Source organism: Psittacula echo, assembly GCF_963264785.1.
Source record: "Psittacula echo genome assembly, chromosome: 9".
In the NCBI taxonomy this organism is placed as follows: Eukaryota; Metazoa; Chordata; class Aves; order Psittaciformes; family Psittacidae; genus Psittacula; species Psittacula echo.
The window spans coordinates 1768245-1782142 of NC_137745.1; the positions used below are offsets into that span (position 1 = coordinate 1768245).

The window sequence follows — 13898 nt, forward strand, 5'->3', positions numbered from 1 at the left end:
AGGAAATATAGCCACAAGTGAAATGTAAAACAAGTACAGACCAATCCTTCATGTGGAAAAGAAAAGGGTTTAAACAAAAACAGAACAGAACATTGAAGCATGTTCGGGAATTTTGTTGGATGCATCACTAACACAGAATGAACCAAGATTGGTGCTTTCAGACAAGTAACCACTTTTATGAAGCTTAAATATTGCCAAAGGTGTAATATGCATTGGCAGCATTATTGACTATAATACTGTGCATGATTCCAACGGTAAACAAGAACAGGTTTGGGTTTTTGCGTTGATAATGCGAACACTGGAGAACAGCACAGCTTTGCGTGAATGGAGTTGTTCTTTTAAATTGCAGCAAAACAAAAAAAAGCAATACTTTTCACTCTAACAGGTATTGTTCACCCACATAAAAGGAACTGTAGAGTCATACAAAAATCAATGAATAGCAGGATCTATTTTGTTTTTCAGTACTTAAATTGCAAATAAAATAAACTCCACGCTGGTTCGGAGCTGTCTGTTCACTTCCAGGTCAAGTGCTGCTATCAGGATCAGAATTTGAGTGTTGCTCAAAGTTGGTATTTACTAAGTCAAAAGAGGTGGGAATCAAACGAATTCACTATTTCTCCCAACAGCAAAATATGTTCTTCTTGAGTTTCTGTTTAACAGACAGCTCCACCATGGGAGCGGAGGGCTGGTTTTATTCTGCATGTGCATGCATGTGCCATCTCGGACTGCTACGACATTAAAGCTAGAACAACAGTTACTCGTCAAATGGCCTAACATTTACTTCTTTGCACATCCTCATTCACCACAGCCTCTAATAAGCACAAAAAACATGACAGGTATAAAGATAAATGTACAAGAATAAAATGTCTCACAAAAGTCCTTACCTTTCTGCTGGCAAAAAAACCCCAAACCCCCAAAACCTCAAAGCAAAAACAAAACCCCCCAAAAACCCCAAGCCAAAAAAACCCCAATAACAAACCAAAACTCTTTTAAAAATGCAATACTTGATATGTTTAAATTTCAAGACTGAAGGAGCTGAGATATGCATTCGTGCACTTAAGACTCCCGACAAGCCATCATGTGTGGTATGCATGACTCACTTCTGCTTCTGATTCTTTAACTGCTGTGCCCAATGACTTTTGCAACGAGCATTGTCACATACAAACATAGAAATATGGAAGATGAGTAGCTTTTGCTGTTGAGATGCAGGTGTGCTACAGCATGCTGCTCTCCTCCTCTTCTAGCTGAAGGTCCTGTGCACAGAGAGCTGTCAGAGGGATCTAGATCCAAGGGAGGAGAAGGAAGACCAAGGACAAAACACCCTAGCCCAGAAGATGCTGAAGTAGCAAGTCCTCATCAGACTGATGAGCTGACTGGTTTCCCCCTTCCAGGCTTTGGCACAACTCAACCAAGAGGGTTTCCTGGTGCCTGCAGTAAAAAGGGGAGCCTGAAGCTGCCCAGCTTATGTGGATGGAGAGAGGGTGGTGGCATAAAAAAAGCCAAATGATGTGGATTTGGAACTGGTATCGGCATGAGAATAAGTGAAACTCACTGACCCCCTCAGATGCCTTAGAGGGACCAGGGAGTGAAATCTCTGCTGTTTCCACCACAAGCAAGGATAAGGGATCCCTGCCTTCTGGCAGGCGAGTGACATGGAAAAAACAGGTCAAACCTGTGGCATTTCTCCAGCTCTGAGGACAGCCAGGCTGATGCTGCCTGCAGGACCATGAGCACTGGAAGTGCTGGGCTGGGGTTAGATATAGAGAGGACTCCTGGGCTCAGCCACTCTGCTGCTCCCTGGCAAACTGACCAGGACAAGCCAGCTGCCCCTTCTCCATCCCAGGTAATCTAAGCAAGGGGGTAAGCTCTCCCCACGCACACAGTGCTTGGCTGGGCATGGGGACAACACACCTGAAGGTCCACGGCCTCAGGCATCCCCTTTCCCTCCCCAAACTCCTGGCACAGTTTGCTACAGCTGCTGCCAGGCAACTGCAATGTGTTTGGGAAAGGGACCCTTCACCTGACCCCACACATAGGTCTGGAAAAGTGAAAACTTCGCAAACATCAGGAATTCACCCAGCAGAAAAACCCTCCAGGCCTGATGTCTGCAGGGGTGGGAGAAGACTGGAGAGAAAGGTGATTCCCCAGCTCGATGTTCTCTCCCTGCTCTCATCCGAATCCTCAGGGATCATGCTGGGAGAAGCAAGGAGCATCAGCCACACAGCTAACAGCATCTTTCAGCATCACTTGTTAGGCGAGGGAGCCATAGCAGCACCCCTCTGCCGCTCTCCCATGCTACACATTGAAGGCTTTAGCATGTAAAAAGGCAGCAGTAGAAGGACCTGTGCCTGTGATTTCCAAGAACTCGTTGACTAAACAGTCTGGGCAGAGGGACATACAATTCCTAGGAATACCCTGAGGTCAGCGCAACCCAGCCTGATCTAGAGGCTAATCACAGCCAGCAAACATCCCACTTCCAAGAGGCCAATTCCTACATCCCATTTTGGCTTTCTGAGAGGTGTCCTTCCTTCCCGACCCCAGTCCTTTACACCTTGCACCCCCGAAGTCAGGGACATTACTGGGATGAAGAGGATGAGGGTCACTGAAATGAAAATACTGACTCTAGGTTCGCCACGCTGCTTCACGCTACGTCTCACTCACAGCAGCAGCAATGCAAGGTGGAAGGCAGTCCAAAATATACAAAGCACGTGGAGGATACAAAATACAACAACAAAGCAGCAGCAAGCAGAGGTTTTCTGCCATAACAGTGACAGTACAGGTGAATGTCTTGCAGTGTTATTTTCTATACTGACATGAAGAAATTAAACCAATATAAAAGACAGTCGAATGATATTGATAAACACGGGGCAGATTTTCTGGGTTTCTTACAACAAAATACTCCATCACGGCTTTATAGAGGCTACTTGAAATTTTAAAATCTGATTTAAATCGAAGAATTTGCTTATATTTAACACTTTTTCCTTATTTTCCTTACATTTAATGATACCAATTCTTACATTTTGCTGAAACTAGCCAGAATCGCTGCATGTTACACAACAAAGGGGCTCCAGACGAGTGATGGAGACCTTCAGGAAAAATGAACGGGGAGGCATTCGTGTGGTTTATAATCAAATTACATTTGCAAGACAAAAGAAATCGCTCTAAATTTCAAATTAAGCAAACTGGGTATCACTGCACAGGACATGCAGCATAGCTACGACTTAAAAGATGATTGCTTTAAATTCACATCTAACTGGCCTGCAAAGCAACCTGTTAAAAATACCATATGCTTTCCTACAGTTGAATATTCAACAGGAGACCTCTTTTTGTGTGTGCATTTCATACTTGCAAGATTTGCACCTGTAGTTCTGAGCACGTGATGTGTTTGATAGACAGCTAATGGCGCTAATGAATCGCTCTGATCTGGGTGTGCAGTTGATTGTGTGGGGGTGAAACGCGTGTCTGCGGAAAGCAAGCTGGGTCTCAGGCTCTCAGATCCCAGCCTCTCCTCCATCAAGTATTGCACTTTAAAACACTCGTTGACGAGTCCCCTGAGGAATTTTGTTTCTTGGGTTTGGTTGCGCTAAACACACAGTTCAACTGGATCCACTGATGTAAAAAGCAGCTTAATGATAACAAAACCTGCACTTTGGAGTCAGAAACACGTGTGCGAAAACTGATTTACATCAGTGCAGAAAATCTTCCCACCAAAGACTTCTGCTCTCTGGGAGAACTTATTTACTTACAAAATTGAGAGATCGGGGCGTCTAGCTGGGGTACATTTCCTCCTTTAGCATTTAGCTTTTGCACTTGGGTAGGCGGCACAGGTTTGTGGGACTGGCCGGTAGCTCGGTACATGGCTTGGACCCACAGGATACGGTCCTGCTCATCGTCACTTGCAAAAATCACCGTGTCTCCTTCTTTCACAGCGTTGAAGAATGCTCTGCCGCCCTCCAAACCTGGCAGGAGAGGAAGTAACAATGGAGTTTTGGAAGCATTGAAGCCGTCAAGGGGATCTCCCCCTACTTCCCACCCCATAGCTGCCCCTGGTGCATCCCCAGCTGAGCTCATTCCCCTCCCAAAACTCACCTGCAGTACAGCCCACCAGGTCCCCAGGTAGCACCCTCTGCATCACAGTTACTAAAACACACCCCAACACAAATGGAGCTGTTTCTCTCACCTACAGCCCTGTCTGTGCAGGTCCCATGTGAGTTCCACCACTGGAGCCCCATTAAAAATGGGGTTTGAGTGGATGCGGTGGGAAGTTTTCCTTTAGACTGGGTGCATCAGTGCTAACGCTACATGAAAGGTGCTTGTATGACGTGCTTATTTCTGTCTTGGCTCTGATTCAGCACCCACCTTCCCATTGCCCTAATATGAGAATTGACCTAGAATAAAGGTCTTGACAACCAACCTGCTATGGTCTTTCATCTCCACTGGGGATACCATTATCCAGGGCATGGTGAGAATCACCTTGCTCAACATGTTGCCCCACTGAAATAAAGGAAATGTGGTGCTCCTCCACTTGAAGAAAGGTCTCACTGCTCAGCAGGTACCTCCATGTACCAGGGGGCTTTCTGTCCCTTCCCCTTGCACTCACCCACATTCGTCAGAGAGGAAATGGGGCAGGCAAAAATGCTGGATTAGTCCCATGAGTATTTGCTACCATAAAGACAGGCACAGCTGCTAACCTTTTATTTAAGGAATATAATCTGAAGGCACAGGTTAGGATCATTCCTTGATTTGAGCATTTAGTTCACAATCAAATTTCAGTGGGATTTAAGTGTCTAATTCACTTAGGCTCCCCAGAAGAGACGAGTCTTTCCCCCCTCGAGTGCAGCTCCTAGCTCAATTCCTTAGACCAATTTATTGTAAAGTCATGCATAGCTAATGATGAGCCTGAACACAAAGATACTTAGAATAAAGCTGATCACAGTTCAGCTGCATCAGGGGTAGAAAGAAGGGGTAGCGCTCCGCTTGCGAGCCATGCGCAGTGTGGCGAGCACCAGCAGCAAGCTACCAGCCCCGTACCTGGCTGTGGGTCGGTGTAGTCCACAGTGTATCCGTCGAGCTGCAGCAGCTCTTGAGGTTCAGCTTTTTTCTCCCGGTAGCTGCACATAGCAAATGTATATTGACTAACCTGAAGAAAACCACAAAGCTAAGATGGCACCGGGGGATCACCAGGCAATCCAAAGCACTTACAAAAGCTGCACACTGACAGGGTGTTTACAGGGGTTGGGGTGGTGGGGTAATTTTGACACTGGTCATTGCCCATCTGAGACAGACTAAACTTTGTACCAGGCTTTTGCCAAGCTCTCCCTTCACACACCCTGCTGCGGCAGGCATCTCATTCTCCGCACCAGTACATACAGCGGTTTAATCTCCTCCGAAAGAGGAAGCTCCGTGCTTTAAAACCCTCTATCATTCATCCCCAGACAAGTGCAAGAGTGACACCCTGTCACAAACAATGTGAGCTAAATTGCTAGGTGCCAGTCATATTAAAGCAATCTTAAGATCCCACTGATCTCGGCAGTTGTTGTCATCAGTGCTGTAAATGGCAGCTCTCACTCCTCTGAGGTACCATCTGCATGACACGATCCATTCAATGTCAAGCTCTTGACGGAAGCCGACTGAGCTGCGGGGGCTCTGCCAGGCTCCCCATTGCCTTTAGGAGGCCATCAGGCCGCATCAAGACCCCGCTCTACTCCCTGTGCTTGCAATCTGGATGCTCGGCGAGGAGCTCATCCAGGGAGGAGAGGATTCTCCGTACCCCAGGCTAGGAACTCACAGGGAAATTTACTGTCAAATGATTTCAAATGACTTTATAAGGTTGTGTCACATCCTGGATGCTTGACGCAGTTTTATCCGTCTGGACATTTGCTTGACCTCTGGAGGAAACTTTAAAACTCTGGTGGGTGGCAATGGATCGTGCTTGTCATTTTGGGGAAGTTGGGAGAGGTGCTGGAAGATGGGAGATTCTGGAATCCTCCTGGGCTGGGGACATTTTGCCTTCAAACTCCAGACAAATTGCTCTGCTACAAATACACATGCAGCACCTATTTTGGTGGCATCTATTCCTAATAAAATGTCATTTATTTAAGTCAGGGCACGCAGCCCTTGGTAGAGCATCTCCCAGCCTGCGCTCGGTTTACTGCTGCCCTCTACGGGCTTCTGCTAGCTGCCAGCCTGCTCCCAGCAGCCCTGCCTGCACCCTGCCTTCCTCCAGGAACAGCTCCAAAAGCCACCTAAGAATAAACTCTATCATTAACACATTTGTGGGAGTTAAGACTAAAAGTGATGCTTTAAGCATCTTGCATCCTCCTTAAAACTACCAGCGCTGACGAAAGATTGACAAGTAACAGACCAATAGCAGGAGCACCCCAGTGCATATTCTATGCTGTGAACTTTGAATGCATAGCAAAAGGCAAAAAAATTAAAAAGATTAACGCGAAGGAATCTAAAAATAACCCAGTGCCCCACAGCACAGCGTTCAGACGGCTCCTGCAGCGCTCGTTCGCTCACACTCGCAGTATATTGCTGCCACCTCCTGGATAAACGCTTGAATGTGATTTATTTATGGGAAGATGCTGGAGATTCCAACCCGAGCGGTGAGGGTTCGATTCCTCCGTGTTAGACAGCCCGAACTCCAGGGACTGCGCGATAAATTTCATTCCTGAAGTGAGTCAGTGCTAACCTACGCTGACACTGATTGAAAACGTTAATACACCTGATGGGTTTTTCTTCTCTTCTGTGCTCTATAGTAACAGGTAAAATTCATTCAGTAGTTTTGCTTCTTTTCTGACCTTGAAGTCTGAATTTCAGGCTCTTTGTGTACAAAGGAACAGGACAAGGGGAAATGGCTTTAAGCTGATAGAGGGGAGACTGAGATGAGCTCTTAGGCAGAAGCTCTTCCCTGTGAGGGTGCTGAGGCGCTGGCCCAGGGTGCCCAGAGAAGCTGTGGCTGCCCCATCCCTGGCAGTGTTCAAGGCCAGGTTGGACACAGGGGCTTGGAGCAAGCTGCTCCAGTGGAAGGGGTCCCTGCCCGTGGCAGGGGTTGGAGCTGGAGGAGCTTTAAGGTCCCTTCCAGCACAAACCATGCCATGATTCTGTGAAATAATTTCTCTCATCTTTGGACCCAGAAAAGATTCTTCATCCCTATCAATGAGCCAACCATACCAACATAACAGGGATGTATGGAAACCCGCATAGGCATTTCGGAGCTTATACTTCTCATGTTAAAAGTTATAAAAGAGGTATGTAGACAGGAGGCTTTGGTAGAGCCATCCTGGGACAGAAGCAAAACAAACTGGTCTCTCCTGTTAGCATTCACATGATTTCTTTGGAAGAAGCTGTTCTACATCATTATTAGAAGAGGTTTCTAACAGAAACCTACAGGTGGGTCTACCAAGTGTGATGAGCCAGGGCCCATAAGGGCTCACTTCAGCCGGCTTCCCTACTCACATAGCTCAAGTGCAAAGCCCAGGCTCAGGGTTGCCCAAGGTCCTGGCAGGACACAGGCCAGGACCAAGCTGGAAAGAGGAGACAAGATATTGATGGCCTCTGGAAAAGGAGCTGACTGCCATGCAGAGCGCCTGCACCTAAACAACTTGAGACTTCAAGGACTGGCACACCAGCCTGTCTGTCCTATCCTGCTGCCTAAGGCATTTGCTGCTTGGGCTCGGCAAGAAGCTGGTGCCCTGGCTACCAGTGTGAAGTGGCTCCTTCCATTCACAAGCAGTGGTAAAGTAAAACCTGACAAAATGAGACTCTAGAAAGCTCGGTATGTCACGACTGTGCTTGGCTGCTGAACAGCACTGTAGGGTCAAGTGGAGATTGCAGCTTGCCTTTCACCAGTCCTCTGAAATGTTGTGCTTTACAGAGCCTGCTTCCTGTAGAAGCTCAGAAGTGGCCAAACAAGTGAAACAGTTAATAGCAGAAATTAATCTTACAGCCTGCTGAGCTCACACTGAACTGTAGCTTGAGTATGAGAGCGAGCGAGCAGATGGGATGGGCAAGATGGATGGTTTGAGTAATTGGAAAAACACAGAGAGGAAGCTGAAGGGAGACAGAGCAGAAATCTCTGCCCAGTGAGGGACAAACTCTCAAAGCAGCTGGGATTTCATCCAGGGACTCAATAAGGGCCAGGAAAGGAGCATCTAAGGAAGCTGAACTGAGCGAAACTACAAGAAGGGAAATAATCCAGGGCTGCCCCGGTTGGTTCATTACAACAACAACAAAAAAAAGCTTTGAGAAATTATTTGAGCCGAAAGAACAGAAGGAAAAGAAAGTGGGGAAAAAGGACAAAGAAATACAGGAAAGGGGAAGCAGACAGCGGGAGACAAATGCCAAAGTTCACTATTCCCAGCTGCTAAATTAGATCTGACTTTCCTGGCACTCAACCATATTCTGTCACCAGCTATATAATCCAAATGATTAATAAACACAGTAGATGTGTATTAACCAGTCCTGACTTTGTCCTTGTTTTCCACCAGAGACTCCTGCTCTAGCGAGCACCGCTTTCCCTAGGATCCTGCTCAAACCTGTTAACTGTCGTGCCTCGCACTCCAAGCTCAGTCATTCGCCTCCCCCTTTCTCACTGTTGACATAACAGCGCCTCACTTGGGTTAAATTCTTAAATGGACCTTTCCTAGATTAACAGCATGCATTTTGTCCCAAGGGAGAGAAACTGTGCTAAGATACTGCCAGCTGTAATACAGCTTTCTGCTTTGATGGGAGACTTTGTCCTCTGGTTGCAGCTGTACGTTGCCTCCCGAGCCCTTTCCTGACACAAATGAGCAGAGGAAACGATCTAGCTTAAAGAAGAAAATGTGAAAACAACAGTTTTCACATCTCAGCACGTCTGTTCAGCCCTAAACAACTGCACATAGCAGTTGTCCTAACTTCTTCCTTCAAGCAGGAGGGAGTGCGTGATGGGAAGCCATCCGATATGAGTATGGATGGGACATGTTACACCATAGCCAGGTATAACAAGCATCTCTAACCAGCAGCTCCAAGCAGTTTGCATTTATCATCAACACTCAAGGTGTCTCAAGAATCACCACCTATGCACAGTTCCCAGCAAGGGTCTAACTGAAAACATGATTTAATATGATTATAGGGACCAGCTACGGGTCATTTACCTTGACTTGAGGACCACAGTGCAGGACTGCTGGTCTTGCACACTGCAATTTTGCTGAATTATTTTCAAATCTTGTTGGTTATTTGGAGTTACTGAACATTTCATTTCATTTTATCCAGAGCCAGCTGAGTTTTGCTAAAAGCAGGAACTGTCACTGTTAGTCTAAATTATAATGAGTTCAGGGAGTCTGTCACCAGAACAATAGACCCAGGCGTAGACACTGCAACTGGTTTTAATCTGCAGAGATTTGATCTGGTTCCAACAACCTTCTGCAAACACCATCAGACACAATCAGCTGAAAACTGCTTCAAGCTACTCAGCAGACATGTCATCCAGGTACCATGGAGTGTTACTTCCCATATGCTGCCAGAGCACAGAAATGGGGTTATGACAAGGGAAGAAAAGATTCAGTCTGAAATCTCAACGTAATTAATTCACTTGCCCTTACGGATCATTATATTTCCCACCACAAAACCAGCAAACCCACCAGAACCAACAACAGTGTCGTTGCCAGTACAGCACATTAGACTTTGCAAAGAATTAATGCAAGCTCTGCCAGCTATCAAAAATCCCAGCTTTTGCACAATCAAGGCTCTAATTGGCAAACTGGCTGAAATGTGTATGCTGTGCTCAGGCAGCTGATATAGCAACTTAGGAAACACTTCTAACATCTGTGATGGACGTACATTTTCTTTCCTAACCAGTCACTGAGAACTTTGCTCTAAACTGCTCCATTGCTTTGGCTTACCACTGCCACTGGCATTACTGTTGCCTTTACGAAGCATTTTCCTCCCTTGTGATGTTGTGGACCATTTCCATCCAAGCTCAGGGCCATATTCTGCCATCACTTTCACGCTGCATATCTCAGGATTTAAAATTAGGCAAGTAACGAGTCTCTGCCATGTAATTTACATCTAATCAGTATTCTGCTCTTCTGCTGCTCATCTCAAAGGGTGTCTACGAGAAGGGTGGGCAGCGTGCACAGAGGACTGAGATTCATTTGGAGAGAAAACTATCCCCTCTGAACGCACGGGTGCATGCTGGAGGAGCATGTGCACCAGCTTTGCCAGCCATACCATGCTGCAAACCTTCCCCGAGGGGCTGAACCAAGTCCACCCAGCAATGCACGTGCTGGAGAGGTCAGGCCCAGTTGTAGAAATGGCACAAAGGAACTGCTTTCACCAACTACACCCAAACAAATCATCTCCACTCCTGTACAACCCTCGCAGCTACAGACACAGAAGGTGCGAGGGATTATTCCACCCAAATTACAAGGCAGTCATTGCTCCTTTCCTCTTCTCTCCAGGCTTACACAAGCCAAGTAGCAGTGGGAACCCTCCCTGCAGAGCTCCTTTTTCTATACACACATGCATGCAAAGCCTCTGTTCATACCGGCAAGGCATCACCAACACAAGAGCCAAACTGCCATCAACACCTTCCTCCTTGGTGCCTCCCATGCAGTTTGGCACTTTGGTGCTTTGTTGAAATAGTTCTGAAGGGTTTGAGTATTACCATGAATTTCTTAATCACTGGTACCAGAAGGCAGAGCTGTACCACCCAATAGCACTGAAGGAACTGAGGCTGCATCTATCTGAAATGGGGAAAGAGGGGCTGGAGAGGGCACAGGACCAAGAGGAGGAGAGGAGCTGCAATAGAAGATGCTACAGGTAAAGAGCAGAGACAAGTGATCAGAGAGGAAACGTTTCATTATCCATCCAAACATACAGCCTTGTCCTCCTGACGGTGTCAGGAACTGACCAGACCACTATATCCCAAATGGACTTCATGCTTTGGACTCCAACTCTTGGCTCTGCTCTGAGCAGAAGACTGGTGCAGATGAGTGAGCTCCCAAAACAGGGGCTGCTCCTTGTCTGTTCTCTACAAAACGGAGCCAGCTCACCTTCCTGCGAGTGTTATTTTCTGTCTGTAGTTTAGCAGAGTTCAGAGCATCCCGGACATCAACACCTTGGCTGCCAATCCCTGTGCATATCAGCACCCATCCTTTGCATTGCATGAAAAGCAAATGACAAACATACGGACAGCAAAGTATTTTTATTCCATCTTTATTGCCTGCTGACATGTTCAATATGCTCAAACTACATCTGAAGGACTGCATAGAGAGTGTTTCTTGTTTATATTTGATGTACGGCAGAACACTTTACATTGCACCAAATGTTGAGCAAACGGTAACATAACAGAGAAGCTGCAGTGGTAGCTGGAATTTCTGAGGTGGGCTACAGAGACTCTCTGGGGGCAAAAGTCTGCTCATCTTATTCAAATGAATTGCTTTTCTGGCCAAATCCTGCTCTTATATGCCAAGTGACAAATACAGACCTAGTAACATGACAAAACATGGAATAACTCCGAGAGCTTCAACTCCACAGCAAGCTGAAGAATAGATAGCGACTGAAAACTAGAGAAGTTACTACAAGCACATAGAATGGCCGGAAGAAAGACTCCTTGGAAGAGACATGGGAATACATGTCCAAACCTGCAAACCTTTCCACATATGGGTATCAATAGGTTTATTTCAGGGAGAAGCTATGATAGGATATAGGATTTCCTCTTTGCAGAATCCCTGTTCATAGGGAAAAAAGGACCAAGAACCTGGTCTAACAGGAATGAAGTACCTCTTGGGCAAAAGCAATAGTAGCTGCTCTACAGGTGATCACAGACTGCTCAGCATTTTAAACTCCATTTCAGAACATAATAAAGGAAACGTGTAGACCAAAGCAATCCCTCAATCCCGGCTCAAGAACAGGGTCACTGCATAATGCTCCCAAAAGGCCTTTCTTTCATTATGGCCTCTGCTGCTTCTTACCCCGGAAACAGTTTGGGATTTACTTCCAGTGGTCTGGCTCTGCAAGGCACTGGGTTGCCCCGTGAGGTGCCAAGCACCATACCTCACAAAGCACCTGGCCAGTCCCTGCACAGAGGGTGCACTGGCAAACCAGATGCCTCTAGGAATGGATTACACAGATCCTAAACCCATCACTTTTACCTGAATCTAAATATAGTGCTTGGGCGGATGAGGCATCTCCTATGGCTGCTCTGCACTAACTCCCCCACTTCAGTTGCCATTTTGACCCCTTCTGGAGTACCAAATGAGCACTCAAGCTGTCGTTGTTGATCATACTTGGTTACTGGAGCAGGTATTCATCTGCTCTCTCCAAATAGGCTCCTATTTATATGGTTCACACACAACATAAATACATTTTACATCCCAGGATGGATTTTCTTATCTGCCACACAGTTCAGTGCTATGGAGGCTGGCAGTGATGGACAAACAGGGAATGCAACTAAGTGACTGAGACAGTTGAACCTGAAGTAATAGTTAACTCAAAACAAACCAACCAGTTTACACCCAGTGATACAGGACCACAGAAGCTGGCAGTGTACAGTGAAGATGGACTGAGTGGAATCCTCTTACCAGCACAGGAAAGCCAGCACACAAGCATGCTCCATCCCAAATGTGGAGCCTGGGGCACTTGGATTACAACATCTCCTTTCTTACGCGTGGGTGAAACCCCAACTCCTCTGCAGATCTGTGATCTGCTTCCTCAGCAGTAGGATTTCACCCTCTGACTTGATCACTTCGGATCTGTGCTGGCGCAAGATCTCAGTGAGATTCCATATTATTCCATCAGAGCACCTCTGTGTTGCTTTCATTACAGGACCCTGCACAATGCTCATACCTGGAGACAACACACTCTTAAGAACCCAGAGAGAGAGATGGATCCAAGAGGACTCTGTGGCTTTATCAGGCTGGTGTGAAGATGGAGCTGCTCAAACAGGGGTCCCACACTTTTGTGGCCAATGCAGTGGTTTCAGCTGCTCTTGGGAAGGGGAGGGAAGATCTAACACATCAGGTACTGCCCAGACTGCTTTAGGACATGAGGAGATCTTCTCCCTGTTTCCTTGAAATTCTTAACCATGGTCAAACATGTCTACTGAAACTGGGAGGGCAGAAAGTCAAAAGAAGAAATAGGGTAAAGGGAAGAAAGGCATCACAAAATGATCGATGAGAGCTGTAGACAATGAGAGGCAGTAATGAACGTGAAGGCACGATCAATGTCAAGAATGATATACTAACTCAGGTAGCCAGTGATGAAGCTTCTGTAGATTTCAGTGGACTTCGGGTTTTACCTGGAGGCTCAAAAGGGAGCATGTGCACCCAAGTACCTCCAGCCAAGACAGACCGAGCTTCCTCCTCACTTCATTAATTCCTCACTACAATTGGTTCTCCATTTCACCAAGTAATCATGTCCATCAGGAAACTCATGGCTAAAGGTCTCAACTGGGATATCCTTGAGAAGATGTATACATTTAGAAAAAAATCACAACTTAACAGACTCCCTGCACAGAACCACAACTCAGCATCAATCACACAGCACCAAAACCAGCCAGAGGAAAGACTTAAACATTTCACGTTGTAGTTTAAGATCACTTCTAGTTAAATCTGTTACCTGGACAAGGACAAAGAATCGTTTCTTCCACCTCTTCCAAACATTTTTACCAATGGCCCATAAATATCTAGGAGAAAAGAACAGGTGAATTCAGTACACAAGTGACTATATGCTCTTCTCCTGCTTTTCAGTGTGTTTTCTGGAGCACCTAGAAGCTGAGTTAATACACAAGCTGGAGTAATTACAGACTCTTAAGCTCAGCAACATTCACAAAAGTGTTTATTTCTAGCCTGAACAAATAACTTATAAAGAAAGTGACATAAAAAGCTCCCAGAGTCTTAACGTTACACAGT

At 46.2% G+C, this 13898-nt stretch overlaps 1 protein-coding gene across 8 annotated transcripts in view; it reads right to left on the bottom strand.

Annotated features, from left to right (window-relative positions):
• CADPS (calcium dependent secretion activator) overlaps positions 1-13898 on the bottom strand; it is a gene marked incomplete at its 5' end in the record, with an annotated part of 213435 nt that overhangs the window by 94145 nt on the left and 105392 nt on the right. For all 8 annotated transcript variants that reach the window (XM_080625195.1, XM_080625194.1, XM_080625193.1 and 5 more), the window contains 3 exons: positions 3747-3959; positions 5032-5140; positions 13606-13672. In XM_080625195.1, coding sequence (XP_080481321.1) covers positions 3747-3959; positions 5032-5140; positions 13606-13672 — 389 coding nt within the window. The remainder of the gene's footprint in view (positions 1-3746; positions 3960-5031; positions 5141-13605; positions 13673-13898) is intronic.